Source organism: Nuphar pumila, chromosome 5 (genome assembly GCF_984573655.1).
Source record: "Nuphar pumila chromosome 5, dmNupPumi1.hap1.1, whole genome shotgun sequence".
NCBI classification, from domain to species: domain Eukaryota; kingdom Viridiplantae; phylum Streptophyta; class Magnoliopsida; order Nymphaeales; family Nymphaeaceae; genus Nuphar; species Nuphar pumila.
The window spans coordinates 9,312,548-9,334,598 of NC_143253.1; the positions used below are offsets into that span (position 1 = coordinate 9,312,548).

The 22,051-nt window shown below is 37.8% G+C and overlaps 1 protein-coding gene across 1 annotated transcript in view; it reads right to left on the reverse strand.

Annotated features, from left to right (window-relative positions):
- Nucleotides 1–15,731, reverse strand: part of LOC149836704 (F-box protein At3g54460-like) — a 62,361-nt gene extending 46,630 nt beyond the window's left edge. Inside the window, exon 1 of the mRNA XM_090005532.1 lies at nucleotides 15,054–15,731. Coding sequence (XP_089861658.1) covers nucleotides 15,054–15,574 — 521 coding nt within the window. The 5' untranslated portion in view covers nucleotides 15,575–15,731. The remainder of the gene's footprint in view (nucleotides 1–15,053) is intronic.
- Between the last annotated feature and the right edge of the window lie 6,320 nt (nucleotides 15,732–22,051).

Here is a 22,051-nt window from a genome sequence, read left to right on the forward strand (position 1 = left end):
GTAGTGGAGTAGGCAGAGCAGAGAGAGGGAGAGAGAGAAAGATCTGAGAGGGAGCGTGGGGGGTAAACATAGAGAGGAGTGAAAGAGAGAGACTCTCATGAAGAGGAAGAGTCGGGAATGGAGATCGGCTAGTTTGCGGTCCACAGGAAAGGGGGACAGATCAGGTCCTACTGAACATGAGTGCTTTTGCTCATGCGGACCGTCTGTTTGCATTTTGGATGAATACCACGTGGTTTTGTTGACTTTTGAGCTTTTTAAAATGCAAATCGAATGGCCACGATGTCGGCATGACCTGATCTGCTTCCCAAATTGAGTGTGTATGTACAGTTTGGCGAGTACTAATATATTCACCCAGACCTGTCTTTGATTGCATATGGAAAGTGAGAAAGGCAATCCCATCCATCCACCGTCCTTTGGTATTAATGCATATCGTATCCATTTCTGCTCGTAAGTATAAAATGAGTGGCTCTCCATTCACTACCACTGCGAGCTTAGGGGCAGACACACATTGCTTAGGGGCTCTCCATTCAGCATGACCCGATCTGCTCCCCTTATTAGACTATCCAGTTAAGCGGGTCTGGTTTATAATGGATCCAAGGTCCAACCAGATATAAGTTAATTGGGTCCATGTCCAAGTCCAGGCACAAATGAAATATATACATGAGGGAAAATGTTTGCTATCCTTTGTTGGTTCCAAACCCCTTAGTTGAAGCTCATACGGCGAAGGTCGTGTTGGCCAAATATGATTCCATGGATGTGTTCAACATAGTCAAAATAATAAGAATACTCTTATATATTATATTTTAATGTAAAATTTATGATTTAAAAAAAAATGAGGCTTACGCCTCGCCTCAGATTTTGGTGGAGCACCTCGCTACGCCTCAACGCTTTTCACAACAGTGATCAGACCCCTCACATGTTATTCAGTATGAGGCAGTTGAAGTACAACCAGATTTGATGGCGGAGAAGAGATCGGTGGAGATTGTGGATCGCCAAGAGCAGATACTTCAGAGTAGGACGATTCCGTTCGTGAAAGTGTGTTGGCAAAATCACGGACTGGACGAGTGCACCTGGGAGCCTGAGACCGATATGGAGGAGTATTACCCACACTTATTCGGTAAGTTATAATTTCGTGGACAAAATTCTTTTGAGGTAAGGACGTAATATATCGCAAATTTTTCTTAAATTTAAAATTTTAATAAATATAGATTTTATTAAAAGAACGTAATTTTTATATGAAAATCGATATACTATGCTGGCGTTAGTGGATCTTGATAGGGATCTTGGATCCATTGCCAAGATCCATGATCCATTTATGATATGGATGTTGGATCCATTGCCAAGATTCAAGATCCATTTATGGTATGGATCCTGAATTTGATGCATGATCCACTCATGGTATGGATCTTGGACCGATGCCAAGATCCATAACCTATTAGTGATATGGATCTTGGACCCATTGCCAAGATCCATAACCCAAGTATGAATAGGGTAAACTATATTATTTAAAAAAAAAGATATATTTTAATATATATATATATATGAATAGGTGGGGAATTAGAAGAGTTCTTATTTAAATAGAACTCTTCTAATTTTAAAACACTAGGACGTCCCCACTATGGGGAGTCCCTATGTGTTATAAAACCCCATCAACCCCTCTCTCTCAAAACCAGATTTTGAGAGAGAAGAGAGGAATGGACAAGAGCGAGAGATGGAAAAAAGAGATAAAGAAAGAGGGAGGGAGAGAGAGAGAGAGAAGGGTGTCACTGACCAATGTCGAGTTACTGACCTACGTCCAGTCCTCAAGTTAAACACTTGAGCCTTTCACTATAAAATCCGAGTTACCAGATAAATAGTACAACACCCTCTTCCTCAGAGGTCTACTTCTCTCAACAGAGAAGGAAAACACCCTCTTTCCCAGAGGTCTACTTCTCTCAACAGAGAAGGGAAATACCCTCTTTTCCAGAGGTCTACTTCTCTCAACAAAGAAAGGATGCTGTTGTAATGAAGTGCCAAATGAAAAGGGGCAAAGTCTTCAAGCGAAAGCACGGAAGCACGCACATACACAAGAGGCCACAAAGGGGCAAAATAAACCACAAAAGTGGTCAAGCACAAAAAGAGGTAAAAAAATATTCTTCACTTCATAGAATGCTTCACAAGAAGCTTAGGAAATACATGGGGCTGTGCCCCTTATTTATACACAGCAAGGGACCCAAGGAGGGGCTCCCATAGAGTCGTTGGAGCCCCTCCAACGGTCATATTTATGACCATTGGAGGGGTCCAACGACTCTATGTGGACCCCTCTCAAATGTTAAAAAGGAAAAAGTAAAAAATAAAAAAGGAAAAAGAATAAAGGAAAAAGAAAGAAAAGAAAAAGCATATCAATGATATGTGTGTACAGATGAAATGATAGAAATACCCCTGTGGGGTTTTACAAAATAAATATATATATATATTTATATATATAGATAGACACGTAGACATATATATATCATATATATGTATATGTGTCGTAATCTATATATATAGATATATATATATATATAAATATACATCATATTTTAACACCCCCCCTCAAACACACGGTGAAATCACCGAGAGTTTGCTAAGGAGGAAGTAGAAGCGAGGCGAAGGCAAAGCTTTGGTGAAGAAGTCCGCCAACTGATATTCGGTAGGAACATATGGGAGTTGAATGGTGCCGCGTAGGAACTCATCTCGAACATAATGACAGTCCATCTCAGTATGCTTCGTTCGTTCATGAAAAGTGTGATTGCTAGCAATATAGATGGAGCTCTTGTTGTCACAACACAGCTTTGAAGGAGTTGAGAATAAGACACCCATATCTTTAAGTAAGCTTCTTAACCATATAATCTCAGTTGTGGTAGTGGCCATCGCACAATATTCTGCTTCGGTAGACGAGAGAGAAACTTTACGTTGCTTCTTACACCTCCAGGAGATAAGCGACTCCCCAAGAAACACACAATAACTTGTGGTAGAAATACGATCATCGGAGTTGCCCCCCCAATCAGAGTCAGTATACGCAAGTAAAGTAAGAGGAGAAGAATACTCCCTTAGTTATGGAATTTTTTAAGTATCTGATAATCCTCATTACTGCTGCCATGTGAATAGTGGTAGGAGCAGTCTGAAATTGGCTTGCACTATGAACTGCATGTGAAATGTCAGGCCTGGTGATAGATAAATATGTTAAGGATCCAATTAATTGACGATAAGGCGTGGGGTCTGCTAAAGGAGTGTCATCATTGGCTCTCATCTTGGCATTGATTACTTCTGGAGTCTCCACCCTTTTGTCATCTGTCAACCCAGACTTAGCAATAATGTCAGAGGCAAGCTTCATTTGAGATAGGACATACCCCTTGGGGGAGTATGCAACTTCAATTCCTAAGAAATACCTTAGAAAACCCAGATCAGACATATCAAAATTTTTCTTAAGAATATTTTTAATAAGATCAATACCTTTTTTATCATTACGTGTGATAATCATGTCATCAACATATAATAACAAAATTGTTATGTATTCATTAGAAGATTTAACAAACAAAGAACATGAGGAGAAACCATTATCAAGAACTACTTTGCTAAAAAGATCACACCAAGCTTTTGGTACTTGTTTTAAACCATAAAGAGCTTTGTTTAATTTTAGAATATTACCTTTCCCAATTTCAAGACTCGGCGGAGGGTCCATAAGGACTTCTTCACACAGAGTTCCATTTAAAAACGCATTTTTAACATCAAGTTGATATATTGGCCATTGTTTTATGGATGCTAAAGCAATTAGGGTTCGTACACTAGTCATTCTGGCTACAGGAGCAAATGTTTCTTCATAATCAATCCCATATTCTTGGACGTAGCCTTTTGCAACCAAACGAGCTTTGTATCTTTCAAGAGACCCATCACATTTGGTTTTGACCTTATATACCCATCTACACCCAATTGCTTTTTTTTCTAAAGGTTGAGGAATAATGCTCCAGGTTTGGGCCTTGTTAAGAGCCTCTAATTCGATTTTCATAGCTTCAATCCAATGTGGGTGATCTTTAGCTTCCTTGAATGAGGTAGGTTCATTATACGAATGTATTAACATGAGACAGGCCCTATAATTCGGCGAAAAAGATTCATAAGACACAAATTTTTGTGGTGGCCTACTAGTACGAGAAGATCTCCTAGGTGGATTGTTATCAATAGATTCTTCTAAAGAGAAGTCTTGAGAGTATCTGTCAATGGCAGGTTGATGTTCATATCCTATCCGTCGGGTATATACATTTATATCATTAAGGTTTTCATTTTGGGAAGTATTCTCATGTTGTGGTATATTATAATGTAAAATTCCATCACAACTAGTATCACAAGTGATTGCCTCAGGAGACTCAGTCCTAGGAGCTAAGTCGAATAGAAAAGAATAATCGATGTCTTCCTTAGATGTGTGGATATCGAAACCATTTTGATCTTCAATAAAGTTTACATTTCTCGACACATATAATTTATTGTTTCGAATATCATAGCATCTATAGCCTTTTTTATTCTCACCATAGCCAATGAACACACATTCAATAGCTTTAGATGACAACTTATCTTGTCCTAGACTAAGTACAAAGCATTTGCATCCAAAGATTCTTAGTCTATTAAAATCAGAAGTAATTTTAAAAAGTTTTTCAAAGGGCGAAACATTTTTTAAAGAAGAGGAGGGCATACGATTCACAAGATATGTTGCGGTAAGAAGAGCTTCGGCCCAAAAGTTTTTAAGAACATTTTTAGACACAAGAAGAGTTCTTGTGGTTTCGATTAAATGTCTATGTTTCCTTTCCGCAAGACCATTTTGTTGCGGAGTTTTGGGACAAGATCGTTGGTGCAAAATTCCATTTGTTTTAAAATAATTTTGAAAATCTTTAGACATGTACTCTCCTCCTGAGTCGGACCTAAAAATGGCTATATTGTGTTGGAATTGATTTTGAACAAGAGCGTGAAACTCTTTAAAATTAATGAAGACATTGGATTTATTCTTGATAATGTAAACCCATGTGTATCTAGTAAAATCATCAATAAAAGAAACATAGTAAGAGAAGCCCCCTTTGGACATAACGGGTGCCGGTCCCCATACATCGGAATGCACAAGTTCAAAAGGCCTTTTTGACACAAAATTGCTATGAGAATATGGAAGAGAGTGAATTTTCCCAAGAATACAATCATTGCATGTAAATGTATTTGTATTACAAAATTTTTCCAAAAACGGAAAAAGGTACAACTTGGAAATACTAGGGTGTCCAAGTCTCTTATGCCAAGTCTCAATATCTTTGGATTGAACGTGATTACAAAATGATTTGGATGGCAAAGACAAAAAATTCATATAGTAAAGGTCCCCTCTTTTATGGCCTTGCCCAATCCGCTTCCCGGACCGGAGATCCTGCACATAGCAATGGGTTGGTGAAAACGAGACATTACATTCAAAATCGGTAATTTGAGAGACGGAAAAAAGATTCAAATTAAGTTTTGGAATAATTCGGATTTTGGGAACAAAAAATTCTTTGTTTTGGTCATAAGTTTTCTCAAGGTTTCCAATACCTTCAACATTTAAAGATGTTCCATCGGCGGTGGATACATATGATTTAAATTTATTGAGACTTGGTTTTGATAAAAGTGATGCATTTGGAGTCATATGGAAAGAGGCACCCGAGTCAAGAATCCAAAAGGACATACCTGGAAAAGAGGAGATGGCGGCACCGGAAGTGGAAGGTGAGGATGATGATGTAGAGGCGCTCATCTTTATAAATTGTTGAAGAGTTTCGGTAAGATGAGCAATGGACTCCTTTATTGTAAAACCCGAAAATTTTGATTATAAAATTGTCCAAATTTTTCAATTTGGGCCTAGATCCACATTACGGATCTAGGACCCATAAAGGGGGTAATTAGGATTTATTCATTTGAAACCTTGATTTAATGATAATAATGAATAAATAAAAATTTTAAATTTTAAAAATCTAATTTAATTCGAGGATCCACAGTGGATCCATTTGGATCCACTTGTGGATCCATTTTTTACTTGGGTCGGGTTACGGGTCTCGGGTTTGGACCCAAGCCCCACCCCATAATTTTTCTGCCCTGTTAAATGAAAAGGGCAACCCGATAAGGGTTGCCCGATAAAACCTAACACAAACAGAAAGGGGGGCGCAGGGGCAGGGGGGTTACACAGAGCGTAACAACCCCGCGCCCATCTCGGCAAAGAAGGGGGAGGCCTGGGGCCGATAAAGGAGGGGAGTGGAGAGGGGCTCTCGCCCTCTTCACTCAGCCCCATCTCTCTCTACTCAATCTCTCTCTCCCCGTCTCTCTCTCCCTGTTTGCGTGCGCGCACCGAAGAAAGAAGGGGTCGCCGAAAAAAGGCTACGGCAACCCGCAGCCACCAGTAGCCACCAACAGCCGCCAAAGTCTTCCAGCAAGCTCCCTTCTTCACGGCAGCCGCGGGGAGCAACACCAGCCGTCTGTGCCTGCACGTCTCCAGCCTTCGATCGCCGGAAAAGTCTTCTCGAGGTACGGTGCTCCTTGGAATCGGGGTGAGGAATCGAACATGGGTTCGATTCCATGTGGGGTTTAAGGGTAGGATTTGGGGTTTATATCAACCCTAAACCTAAAACCCCAACTATGTGGTTTGGGGTTTCGGATCTTCCTATTGTGGGGTTCTCAGTTTTCAAATTTTTGGGCAAAGTTTGGTAAATCCCACAATGGAAACCCCAAAATCTTTGATTTGGGGTTTCGGTTGTCACGAAGGAGGGATTTGAGGATGTTTGACGAAAACCCTAATTCAGCCGATTTGGGTTTTCTTGATTTGGAATTTAGGCATGATACATGTTAAATCCTGTTTGGGGTTATCGTTCTGGGTGAAATCCCAAACCCAGAATAGCAGTAAGACCTTATCTGAAATCGTGAGGGTATATATATAATGAACTGCAACTTTATGGTTTCGATGTCTGATCCAGAGACTATATGCATGAGTGGAACTCACATGCTTATTTTGAAGTTATTTATGAAATGTTTTTGTTGGTGTGTTAAAGACAGATCGGTGGTACATGTCTAGATCTAGAACATAGCCCGCCAATCATCTATTATTAAGTCACAGTCTGGCTGAATGCATTAGTCCTTTAACGCAACCTTGAGTTGCGTTGTATAATCACTTTTGATATGCCTAGATAAGCTGGTGGAAATCAATATGAATATACTTGAGACTTGTTTTGGTTGTTGGCATACATGTTAAAACCTACAGTACTGCAACATAGTTATTAGCAGTAGTGAATATAGATTAAGTTTAATTATAAACTGAAAAATTTTAGTGTTAAAACTTAAAAACATTGAGTGCTCAAGAATACAAGGAGTTTCTTTCGGTTGAGTACAAGACCGAACTCATTCTGTGACTGAGCTATGATTGTTTAAGTAAAAATTTACTTGTATGCTAGTGAGTGTCTTCTGCGTTTCCTTTATTAGCTATTGTATTATAAATAGCAGAAAGAGGATGGTTTGGTTTTATCAGGACATATGGCATGTCATGTATCATTCTTTAAGATATATATATATAGGTATGTGTGTGTGTGTGTGGGTTGAAAATGTTAGTATGGCTACATCATCAGGTGACAATATTAGGTAAATAGTGTCAGATGATTTGCAATTTTTCTTTTAGCAACCAAACTTGGGGCATGTATGTGTTCTTTTCAAACTTGATTAACTATATGTAACTGTTATAAGTAGTAAGTGGAAGGATAGCATAAGATCATGGGTTGTGTGGGACCCTGCCAAGCCCAGCCGAATGGTGCTGGACTATATTTTTACAAAGAAAAATATGGTTAATGCCATATCCTTAACTGTTCATGCTTGTGGACAAATGACAGGTCGATGGAATCCTTGTTCATGTTTAGGGTAGCTCATATGGAAGCTTAGCTTAGCACTTTAAGTTTCCAGAATACTAGCTAATCATGTTAGACCTGGCTTTTTGCATACAGGTGAATGAAAATGCTCGTAGGCTTAAACATGATTTGATATGCTTGATGGGATATCGTTGTCTAGTTGTTTTCATGGGCATGAGCAATCATGAAACTAGTGCTTTATTGCTGGAATTTACATGCATGGGTGTTCACATGATATAATAAAATTAACCAAGGAATGACAACGTACATTTGATATAAATATGTGAATCCTTGTGCCTGAATCTTGGAAATCGTGCTTGTGAATGTTGTTGTTCTATGTCCACGGTTATATCGGCATATATGGATGTGCATTTGGAAACACTTGTCGTGGAGATTTATGTTTTCACTTGACTGTTATGATTATGGTATTCATGAGTGTGAGCATGATTCAATTATTACTAATTCTTCCTGAACATGTACACTTGATTTATATGTGAAATTGCACATGTACACTCATACACTTAAAGAAACCATGGATTGGTTAATACCCATATGCGATGTAGGTAACACACACATATTGAAAATGTTTATGAATGAATTATGACATGCATATGTTTGGGGTTATATTTGCATGAATATATATATGTTTTTGGCATTTTGGCCTAGTGTTATAAATGAAACACTAATTTGGTTTTATTACGTGATGCACCGATGGCCTAATTGGACCATCACCGGCCTGGAGAGCCGTGGGTTTGGTTTTCTGTTATTTTTTTAAATGCATCACTTGAACCACATAAGATGGTTTGGCACATTACTACACGGTTCTACTGGTTAATGCGGGCTGGAGTCCCGAATGGGTCCCTGCAAGGGAGGATGCGGGGTTTTCACTTTACTTTTGCATATGGTGTTGCAAACTTAAAAAAAAAATGAACTTTAAATAAAAATATAATGAATAAGAACAGTGTAATATACCTTCTGGGATATCTCATCTAGAGTATAAGAATCTTAGTTATCCGGTCTTGGGGAGACTGTGAGGATACAAAAACTTTGTGTGCGTTGTTACCCCTGAACCCGATATTGAGGTTCTTCTCCTGGCCACGGTTTTAGGGAGAACCCGTCACTTTACCCGGAAGTGGTGTGTTAGTCACAACTGTGAGTTTATGGTACCAAGGAAGTGGCACTTGTGGGCGTGGAGTGTCCCTTGTGTCCCTGACATTAGATGTGGAGGTCTAATGTTCCGATGGATGGTGTTGTTTCCTGATATCGGTCGAGGGCTAAGTTGGAACCCAGTAATAAAATACAAATTGTGTGTTAAGCTACCCTGAAAACCTACTTGACCTCGGGGTTTGTACCTGTTTGGTGTATCCGCGGGCCACGGTAATTAAAAAGAGGAACTTAAGGATGTGTGCATCTAATAGGGCATGCATATGGAAAGATGGAACTTAAATAAAGGATAACAGAAGAAATCATGCATTTTTCTGTTATGCATTAGATCATGTTTAAATCATTCTTGATATCATGACATCTTTTGGTGGTAGCATATGACTTACTTTGTGAAATCATGCTGAAAGGTTTGATTATTTAGTTATTGATCTATGACATTGTTTATTGTTCTTGACTGGTGAATATATGCAATTATTGGTAGTTATGGATATTTAAATGTTGCAAATTTTATATCTGTACTCACTCAAATCACTGCATGAAATCTTATCCATGTTCTTTCTCTCACCTGTTTTCTTTAGAAGTAGTTGTGCTCAGAATTTCGGTTCTGACACCCTACTTTGTTGGTTTTTCACAGGATATGGTGAACAGTGAAGTTGGACATGCATCTGGGGATGGATGAGTTATACTTGGGCTTGTCAGCTTCATTAGAGGACATAATGACTCTTTCTTTTGTCTTTTAGTTCTTTTAATTTTTGCAATTGTTACTTTACTTTCAGTTGAAGAAAATCTTGTCTTTGAAATTTTCTTACTCATTAATAAAAGAGTTTTAGTTGGTTGATATGGATGATAATTGCAACTTCGTTTGTGGTGGATGGGCTATCCAATGGAAAGTGGAACTGTGAGGACCCCAGATCCCTGGGAAAGTTTCCGCAACTCTTAGAAAAAAAAAATATTCCGCATTTTTACAGGGTCTGGATTGGGGTCGTTACATTTATGTCACCATCCTTCTTTGAATCTTCATTGATGATTGGAGAAGTTCCCCCCACGGAAGCCACCTTCTTCTTGAATCTAGGGCAATCGGGACGAATATGGCCCGGTTCATTACAATTATGACAAATAATTTTTCTTCCTCCACCACCATTATTCTTCCAAAAATGTGGTGGTTTATATGTTCTTACATTGTTGCCGGGTCTAGACACGGCATGCACTTCATCAACATCTTTTTTCAAGGCCAAACGGGTTTCTTCTTGACATAAATCGGCCAAAATATCACTTAGAGGGGTAGAGGCCCTATGAAGTAGAGATCCTCTAAGTTGTTCAAATTCGGGACGAAGCCCATGAACAAATTGAAAAAACCTCTCTTTTTCCATTTGCTCTTGTCTCATAGCAATAGCACTTCCTTCCCATTGTGGTTCGAGAAGGACAAGTTCATCCCACAAAGAGGATAGGGCACTATAGTAGTCCCTAATGCTCATATCACCTTGCTTGGTAGCTCTTACCTTTTCTTGTAGAAAAAAATGCCTAGCAAGGTCTCTTTGGGTGTACATGCCTTTCATAAAAAAACATGCTTCATTAGCCTTTTTGAATTTTGCAAGGTTTGCACAAATCTTCAACTCGACATTATTCATGAACCATGCTAAAATTTTAGCATGTTCACTTTCCCAATCTTCCATTTTAGAAGAATAATCAAGAATAGCTTTTTCTTTTTCTTCTTCATTCAAAGCTTTTTCCTCATTTCCTTCAAATTTAGTTAACTTCAATTGTGGTTCCGGAATGGTTCCACATACATAACCCCAAAGCTTTTTACCTTTGAGATTATTCTCCATAGCGGCGGCCCACATGCGGTAATTGGTCCCATCCAATTTGAAAGATAGATCGATTTTTGCATCTTTGTTGGCCATATAGAGAAACAAATTAATAAGACAAGAGAGAGGAAAGGTATTACTTGTCAAGGTAGAATCCGATGAAGCCTTCTTAACCAAGGCTTTGATACCATGTAATGAAGTGTCAAATGAAAAGGGGCAAAGTCTTCAAGCGAAAGCACGGAAGCACGCACATACACAAGAGGCCACAAAGGGGCAAAATAAACCACAAAAGTGGTCAAGCACAAAAAGAGGTAAAAAAATATTCTTCACTTCATAGAATGCTTCACAAGAAGCTTAGGAAATACATGGGACTGTGCCCCTTATTTATACACAGCAAGGGACCCAAGGAGGGGCTCCCATAGAGTCGTTGGAGCCCCTCCAACGGTCATATTTATGACCGTTGGAGGGGTCCAACGACTCTATGTGGACCCCTCTCAAATGTTAAAAAGGAAAAAGTAAAAAATAAAAAAGGAAAAAGAAAGAAAAGAAAAAGCATATCAATGATATGCGTGTATAGTGAAATGACAGAAATACCCCTGTGGGGTTTTACAAAATAAATATATATATATATATATATATATATATATATATATATATATATATTTATATATATAGATAGACACGTAGACATATATATATCATATATATGTATATGTGTCGTAATCTATATATATAGATATATATATATATGAGAGGTCGTAATAGTGGATAGCCTCTCCGTCGAACAAGCATCAGACGCACATATACCCACCTTGCATGTCCGATTTGCGCAAAAACAGTGCATTAGCGGAGGTCACGACCACAACTAATGCGACGGGAGTAAAAGTGGGCATTACCAGCGGTCGCGACCACCGCCAATGCAGTCAAAACTCAAAAGTGTCGACTAGGCTTGACTAGTCCACCTAGTCGGTCTAGGCATAAGTAAAATGCATAGGCTTTGCAATTCCTAGGCGATTACCTTAAAAGGTACCAAATGTGCCGATTAGGGAGCTTAGTCAACAACTAAGCTGTCCCGCCAAGGCATGAGGGCAGTTCAGTCATTTATTATTATTATATATATTATGTTATTTTTTTATACATATAATTATATGTGTGTGTGTGTGTGCGATTTGTTAAGTGAAATGATGAAAAAATGCTTAGGTAATTGTATATATTTATATATTGTATGTGTGTGTTTGCTTTTGAGATTTTTCTGTGAAACGTTGAAAGCACACACAGTTTTAATTGATTATGGTTTAAATATATGTGTGTTACCTTGTTTCTGATGATTTTTTTATAAAAGCCTGAAAGCATGTTTGGTATTATGGATTATAATATGTTATTTATATATGTATGTGTTATTGTGCTTCTGTGAAAGACTGAAGCATATTTTGTTGATTATACTGAATATGTTATGAATAATTGAATATGTGTGTGTGTGCACGTGTCTATGTACAGTTTTATATATATATATATATATATATATATATATATATATATATATATATATATATATATATATATATATATATTCTGGTTATGTATTATGCATATTAATCATAGTCACCTATATTGTTTAAGGTATTATCTCAGCAAGGATATTTTTCAGAGAGATTTTCAAAAGTTGAAAAATCTCAAAAAATCTCGGGAGTTTAAAAAATTGAAAAAAATATAAATAACAACAAAAAACCTAAGAAATAATAAGTTTTGCATTATTTTTCTTCTAAAAATATAAAGAAACATGTTGTAAAGGTTTTAAAATATAAAAGAAACAAAAAAAATAGGAAATGCAAACTTAAAACAAAAAAAGAGTTTTTCCCAAAAATATCGTGATAATATCAAGATATTTTGTCTTCTAGCAATATTTTGAAAATATCATGAGATACTCCCTTTAATATCGGCTACCTTAAAATATCAGTATTTCTCGTGATATTTTCAAAATATTGCCGATATCGGTGACAGTGATATTAATATATTTTGTGAAAGCATGTGTACTTTTGTACTTGTGTGATGAAAACATGTTATTATTAAAATAATTAAACATGTTTTTATGTATATTTTTTATACTTTATTTTATTTTAATTGGGGTATCAACTAGTCTCGCCTAGTCCTCGACTAGTCTTTTTAGGGGTCCACGGACTTGGCACTGCCTAGTGCTTTTGACTACATAGATCCACACGCGATCAATGGCAAAAAAATGTCTGATAACAATGGATACTTTGTGCATCCACTATTACGGGCTTCTCTCTCTATATATATTATATATATAAAGGGTTTATCTAGCATTAATCTAGCCGAATTAACATTAGTTGCAGTCAACTAATTGAAATGACCAAAATGCCCTTAGAAAATGACATTTTTTAAGATGCATGATTACTTATTGGGCAAAATAAATCTTTTGATTTTGAGACAAACAAAAACTCAAACACCTTTTTAAAGAAGTAAAAAGATGTACTCTCCAAATTTGAATTTGAAAAGTGAAAGTTACTTTTTTAACCCCAAAAAGTGATCATTATTTATAAAAATACCAATGCATGTAAGGGTATTTCAGACATTTCAATCAGTTGAATGCAACTAATGTTAAATAAACCCATATATATATATATATATATATATATATATATATATATTTATTTATTTATGAAAATAAAAACCTACAAAATGGGCAGACTGCTAAATGAAACATGCTATTGGATTTTCAGTGTTTTTTTGAAATTCTGACCATCCAGATGTGATCTATGATTCTATATGCTGGTTGTTATAGGAATCACTTCTTGGATCATTTGATTCCAATGCATTGATAGGTTTTTATAAGGTTTAAAAAATCAACGGCCTATAATTTTCACAGAATTTTTAGGCTCTAAATACTATTTTTACCATCCAAAATGCATGATCCAACTTCCAAGTGTCAATTTCTAGTAAATCAATCATGCTGAATACATCTATGGGGTCAGAATTTCGAAAAAAACAATGAAAATACAATAGCATGTTTCATTTAGCACCATGTTCATTTTGTAGGTTTTTATTTCCCATATATGATCTAGTTCTACCCAGATTTCTCGTTTTGCCCTGTTAGGCCCTTCCAAAAAGCATAGTTTTTGGTATTTTTTCTCACATCTAACACTGTAGATGTGATCTATAGGTTTTGTTTAGTGAGAACCGGATTTTGGATAACTGGAACTGGACCTGTATACAGGTTTTTCCGGTGATCCAAAATCAATGGCTATGAAGGCATCAATTTTTTCCTGCTCATAAAAATACATGTTTTCATTGAAAAAACATTATCCAAGAATAGATTCCTACTAAATCGAACACGTTAGACACATCTAACAGTTCAGATCTATCATAAAACACTTCAAACTACGGGGCCTAACGGGGCAGAACCAGAAAAGAGAGCCTAATATGTTCAGCCTCTCTCTCTCTCTCTCTCTCTCTCTCTCTCTCTCTCTCTCTCTCTCTCTCTCTCTCTCTCTATATATATATATATATATATATATATATATATATATATATATATATATATATATATATATATATATATATATATATATATATATATAGTTTAACTAACTTTAGTCCAGTTGTATTAACTCAGCAGTATTCAACTAACTGAAATGATCAAAACACCCTTAAAAATAATGGCATTTTTTTTAATATATAGTTACTTTACAGGGTAAAAAAAGTCATTTATACTTTTTAAGCTGAAATTACAGAAGAAGACCTCGCCACTTTTTGAAATTTGTGTTTGAATTTTTGCTTCCTTCTAAAACGAAAGACTCAATTTACCCTTAAAAGCAATTGTGTGTTTAAACAGTGCATTGCTTTTAAGGATATTTTGTTATATATAGGCTATATATTTAATACAATCTATTGCACCTACAATCTAGTTGGAATGTCACGATGTTCTGACTCAACTTAAACTCATAGATTTTTTCAGGCATGGTCCATTTAGTGGGAATCAACCCTTGGATAACAAGTTCGATCGCTCACAAGGATTCACAGTTTGCCCTTATAAGCGAAACAAAACCCTTTTATTTCCACTTTTGGCACTATACTAACCCAATAACAAATAATCCAAAACCACTCGTACGAAATTAAGGATAAAACAATACAAATTTCCATAGAAAAGGAAAAATGGGAAAACCTCAGATGAGAAAAGAGCGCGGCTGCCACAGCTCCAGATTTGGGGAATTGCCATCCGGACCACAACGCAATCGGCAAGTAAACGTCCACGAGGACGACCGCCCTCGCACGTCCGGAAGAAACCGCGACGCGAACGACCCTCCCGTCGATCCGCAAGCATTTGTGGGCGACCAACGTGTGAAGCTGGTGCAAGACGCTGGTACTCCCTCTCGCGAGCCTAATCCTCCTCCTCTTCCCCACGGAAATCTGAGCTTTACCCCTCAGGCCGTTCCCGGGGTTCCCCTCGACTTCGCCATTGTCGTCGCGGGGACCGCCGGCGTCATCGGCAATGGGCGTGAGGACGACGCTGGATTCGGCGACTAGGACGGGGGAGGAGGGGGAGAAGGAGCAGAGAGAGCCGAAGGGGAGGAGTTGGGTGAGGGATAAATCGATGTCTGGGTGGGGAAGGGTCTCCTGGGGGTCGACGGAGACCACCGCATAGAGGAAGCCGCAGAGCTTGTGCTGGTCGAGATCGTCGACCATGGCCGAGACTCCCCTCCCAAAAGAAAGAACCACAGAAATTTAGGGTTTCTGGAGGAATGGCTCACAGCATGGAGCAAGAATTGTTTTGAGCTGGTTCCGACCCACAGAAACGAAGAAGATGAAGGAGGAAGAGAAGAAGATCAGATGCCACAGACTCTCTAGGTTGGGGTTTTTCTTTTTTTAAATATCTCCTTTTTTTTCTTGGGATGGGAGGAACTGGATCAGTGGGTGCGTCCAATTGTTTTGACCTGATCCCGATTCGGGTTCGATGGCCCCAGATCCGAATCAAATAGATGGTAAGGGTTCAAGTATACGGTATTGGGATGGCGGTTGGGCTTCCTGGTTTCCTCAACCCACTCTTTTAAACTGGGGGTACGGTTTCGGTTTGGATACGGACGTGGATCGGTCTTTAACCTTTGTGGTGGATCCGTACCAATCAGATTTCTGTACGGTAGTGGGTCAAGTTATAACTCGACCCGAACCATATCGAGCCTATTTAATATCGCGGACTCGACCGTTGTTTATACGGTGTGACTGTTGGCGGTTGAAAGGGCGGGAAGCAGAAAGACACGGGCTCGTGTCAGTACTGTCAGATCCAGCCCTCATCTGTCAAACGGGTCGGACCTCATCCGGGACCAACTTTGAAGTGCTGGTACCAGATCCGACTGCGTCTGACATAGGCAGAATCGGACCAGGTCCGTGTCCGGGTTTGAATATCAATAATGGCTGATATAACGCCAATGAACGCAATATTTTCAAAATATTGGATATCGTAAAATATCACATTTTTATTGCGACATTAACACAATAAAAATATTTTTGAGCTACTTTTATAGCTTGTATATTAATTATTTTTATATTTTGTTTTATTTGTATTCAAATCAGACCCAAGTCAATATTACTAATCGGAGCTTATGGTCTGAACCGATTGACGAGTCGGACCCCTTAACAAGCCAATCCGATAAGGTTATGACTCATCCAAGCATGTACATTGTTTAAGAGAAGCAATGTCACAAGGACACGCGTACTTGACTTGACACGAGTTTTTAGTCGAGTTCACATTTATTTATTTATTTGAAAAATAGGACATGAGAACACCATTTTTCAAAAATTTTAATTGACTAAAAAATATTTGGGTCGACTCCAAGCTTGCTTATAAAAGTAATTAATAATATTTTTTGATATGTGAAATATATGGATTATTTATTCAAAAGCCTATTCAATAATAAAAAAATCTTAACTCATTGACAGTTAAAGAAATTTAAAAATAAAAATTACCTATGATCCAGTGGTTTGAGATAAAAATACGAAATCTGATTCAAAGATCAGGTGCAATATGATTGCACAAATATCTGTGCATTAAGTACCTGATCATCATCTTGGGGACAGGTTGCTATCAGGTGCTTAATGCAAAAAATTTGCGCCATGTGACCGGTGAAAAGCACATTGATCACCCTCCATCTTGGGATAGGGCCTGTCAAAGTACCGGGCATCGACCTGGACGGCGATCAGGTGCATAAGGCACAAAAAATGTGCCATGTGATGACACTTGAGAAAATAATATGTTGTTTGCGATCAAACGATAGTGATCATGGGAGAGTGTTGGAGGAAGGGAGCTCCCAAGGGGGGTTTGGTGTAGTGGGATGGGCTTGTTGGGATTGATCCTCCGACAAATGCATCGTCTCCCCTGAATGGCGGTGGCCCTGCGTAAAGACAGGAAAACAGAGAACAAAAATGCAGGAAACTCATACCTAATCCGGCCATTAGCAGGTTGTGGTTATCGGAGATGGAGGTCGTTGGAGGTTCTCTGCTTAGCCGGGCTGCAGCTACCACAAGCGCAAGCTTCCTCAGGCAGCCGGTGAGTAGATCTGTATTTTCGTATCAAGGTCGCTCATGATACCCTATATTTATAAAGCATAGGGTGGGAACAGTTTGTGTAACCATTCTCCCTTATCGTATGCTGATTTATCGGATGGATCATCTCTGATGTGGGGATGTATCCACATCGTGGATAACTACCACATCAATCGTGGTGGTTAATCCAACATTCTCCCACTTGATCCGACGATAAACCTTTTTAACCATAAAACCTTATGAGAATAACTTGATGAATAGAATGACATTTTTATTCTATTCTATAGGTCCTTAGTTGAATCTCTAATCCTTATGAGATTAACAACAACCATAATGAGAATCAAAAAACTGAAAGTGATCACCTTATTTATGTGCATATGTCAAAAAAGAGTTTAACAATCTCATCCTTATTACATGTTCGGAATATAATCCTGGTGCTAGCCTTTTAGTAAGAGGATCATCGATCATCTCTTTGGTACCAATATTAACAATATGCAGTAAATGATTCTTTGTCCTTTCTTTAACAACAAAATACTTCAATTTCATATGCTTGCACGACGTAGTAATTTTGTTGTTGTTAGAAAAGGACATCGCAACTTCATTATCACAGTAGACCTTCAGTGGCTTCCCAATGGAATCGACCACCTTTAACGATGATATGAAGTTCTTTAACCATATAGCCTGCGAAGTAGTCTCGTACAATGCTATGAATTTTGCTTCCATGGTGTAGGCAACAATGGTCGTCTGTTTTCCACTCCTCCAAGAGATCGCGCCCCCATCAAGTAAGAAGACGTACCCAGTAGTAGACTTTTTACTATCAAGGCATCCTCCTAAATCCGCATATGAGTAGTCAATGACCTCAAGGTGATCAACTTTATGATACGTCAACATATAGTCTTTTGTCCCTTGCAAGTATCGCAAGACTTTCTTGGCAGCCTTCCAATGGGGTAAACCTGGATTAGACTGAAATGTGCCAAATACCCCTACTGCAAAAGAAATATCTGGTTGAGAACATATTTGCGCATACTGCAAGCTGCCAACAACTGATGCATATGGATAAGCACTCATCTGTGCTTTGTCAATATCGCTATGTGGACAATCCTGTAGGCTCAGCTTGTCACCTTTTGATATGGGTGTAGAACTAGGAGAACAATTCTCCATCCCATATCGCTTTAACAACTTATCTAAAACATTTTGCTCTGTCTCGGCGGATCTCAATACCAAGAACATAAGTAGCCTCACCCATATCTTTCATATCAAAATGTGATGCAAAAAACTATTTTGTCTCTTAAAGCAACTTTATATCGTTAGTTGCAAGTAAGATGTCATCCACATACAACATCAATATAATGAACTTACTCTCACTTTTCTTAAGGTATATACATTGATCAATAATATTTTTTGTAAACCCGAAAGTCGCAATGACTTGAAAAAATTTAATATACCATTGTCGGGAGGCCTGTTTAAGTCCATATATTGATTTGTTAAGCTTGCAAACCAAACAATCATCTTCAGAGAAGCCAAGAGGTTGTTCCATGTATACCTCTTTATTCAGATCCCTGTTGAGGAACGTTGTTTTCACATCTATCTGATGTAGCTCTAAGTCATAATGAGTTACGAGGGCCAAAATTATCCTCATTGACTCCTTAGTTGAGACAAAAGAAAATGTTTCATTATAGTCAATGTCCTCCATCTGGGTGAATCATTTAGCAACCAATATTTCTTTATGTCTCTCTATGTTACCTTTGGAGTCCTTCTTGGTCTTAAAGACCCATTTACACCCTACGAGTTTTACTCTTTCAAGTAACATGACAAGATTTCACACTTGATTTTTAGCCATAGAGTCTAACTCTTCTTTCATCACTTCTATCCAGTGCAAAGATTGTTTGTTTTCAACAGCTTTCATAAAAGTCAACGGCTCATCATCTATATCTATTAAATCACTAAGCTCTTAAAGGTACACCACATAATCAGGATGTATGGCAGATCTCCTAATCCTTGTGGATCTCCAAACAGGTTATTCTTCAAGCTCAGATTGAACCTGATCATCCTATTTGTGCTCTTCTGCATTGTCCACAATAGGTTCACTTTGGATTTGTGTATTAACAACCGAATGATCAACCACATCATCATCAAGAATAATAATGTGGTATCTTTCGATGTTTTCCTTAACAGGTGATGAAACTGAATCCTGTACTTCATCAAAACTAAGGCTTTGAAATGTACTTAATCTTACTGAACCATCTTCTACGAATTTTGCCTTATCCGTTTCAACAATCTTTGGTGAGTGAGATGGGCAATAAAACCTGTACTCTTTTGATCTTTCTGGATAACCAATAAAATATCCACTGGTTGTTCTTGAATCAAAGGCTTTAATGTGGGGGTTATACAACTTAGCATCTGCAGGACATCCCCATATGTGCATATAAGACAGTGATGGTTTCCTACCTGTCCACAACTCATAAGGAGTTTTAGGCACAGATTTCGTAGAAACCTTATTCAAAACATGCACAACAGTCCTTAAGGCTTCACCCCACAACTTTATGGGAAGCGTTGAATAATTCAACACAGCTCTGATCATTTTCTTAAGCGTACGATTTCTCCTTTCAGCTACACCATTCTGATAGGCACTACCAGTCATGGTATATTGAGACACAATGCCTTCCTCTTTGAGAAATCGCGCTAATGGTCCTTCCCTTTGCCCCATCTCAGTAAATATACTAGAATATTCGCCACCTCTATCAGACCTGACTATCTTAATAACCTTATTGGTTTTTTCTCTACTTCTTTCTTAAATTCCTTAAATATCTGAAAAATATCAGATTTTTCAAAGATCAAGTAGAGATACATATACCGAGAATAATCATCAATAAAGGTGACAAAATATTTTTCGCCTGTATAATAGGGGGAAAATGGTCCACATACATCCGTATGGACTATCTCCAATATCTCACTGTTGCGTTTGACATCTTCTTTATATGTGTTTGTATGCTTAGCCTTTATACAATCAACACATGGATTATTGTTGATAAAATCTAGAGATTTCAAGATCCCTTCATTTACAAGTCTCTTTATTCTCTTTTCAGAGATATGACCCAACTTTCGATGCCAAAGCATGTAAGATTTATCATTTATCAAGCTACATTTATTTTCAACCAATGCGTATTCAGAAGTTAGAGACTCCTGAGTTTGGATCTTCACATTCAATCGATATAAACCATCATAAACTGATGCAGAACCAATTTCAATTGAATTTCTATAAATGAACAATTTAAAATTTTCACACTTAAAACAATATCCAAATTTATCCAACTTCAAAATTGAAATTAAGTTTCTACTATATGATAGAATATAAAAGACATCATGAAGATCTAAAATTACGCCTGTATCTAGAGTAATCCTGCAGGTTCCAATATCCTTCACATGTGAATGCATCTTGTTTCCTGAATAGATACTCTTTTCTTGCATTGTTGGTTTCCTTCTGTAGGAACAACTGTTGACAATTGGAAATATGAACAGTAGCACCAGAATCAATCCACCAGCTATTTTTAGAAATTTGTAATAAATTACATTCAAGAGAAACAAATGACAAATTACCTCTCTTTTCCAACCATTTCTTATACTTTATGCAATCTGCCTTCCTGTGTCCATTCTTCTTGCAAAAGAAGCACTTTATGGGAGTAGAGTCATATTGCTTGTCTTGAGATGACTTATCATCAGTTGGCTTCTTTCTAGCATTTCTCTTAAATGCATTCTTCCTTGGTCCCACCTTGGATGTATGAGAAGCCATATGTGCACTCTGCACCTTCTCCTCTTTCAACCTCTCTTCTTCTTGAACACACTTGGACATAAGTTCATTGAATGTTCATTCATCATTATGTGTGTTGTAAGAGATTTTTAAAGGTCTGTATTCCAAAGGTAAGGACGTTAGAACTAAATGTACTAGGAAAGAATCAGAGATGGTGAGCTTCATGTCATTTAGCTGAGACGCTATGTTCCTTATTTCCAAAATGTGTTGGCGAATGTTTTCCCCTCCAGTATATTTCATAGATATGAGTTTTGACATCAGGGTACTGGCTCTGGCCTTGTTTGAACTCACAAACTGTGGCTCAATGGCATTCATGAATTTCCTCATTGTTCTGCATTGTGGGATAGCACTACGAATATTCTTAGCTACTTTAGATTGCAAAAGCAACAAGCTAAGCCTATTCGAGTGCTCCTACTTCTCAAAAGCAATCTTTTGATCAACAATGCTCTGATCAGTGAGGGCAGCAGGTTCATCTATCCTTAGGACCAGATCTAAATCTATATACCCTAATGTAAAAAGAATAATTTCTTTCCAATCACTAAAATTAGATCCATCAAGAAAAGGTATAGAGCTAGAGTCATATAAAATCACAAAACTAGAAACTGCTTGACAAAAGACACATATCAAGAAGCATTCGTACGAGACTAAACTTTAATGGAAAAAGCAAAATAATAAAGGCCCTTGATATGCTTATTTCCAAGCGAGTGAAGGGGGTCATCAGAGTCCTACTTTGGTAAGAGCTCCGACACGCAAAACCACTTCGCCTACCGACCATATTCAGTAAAACTAAGGCTCTTGTGAAGATAGACCATCAA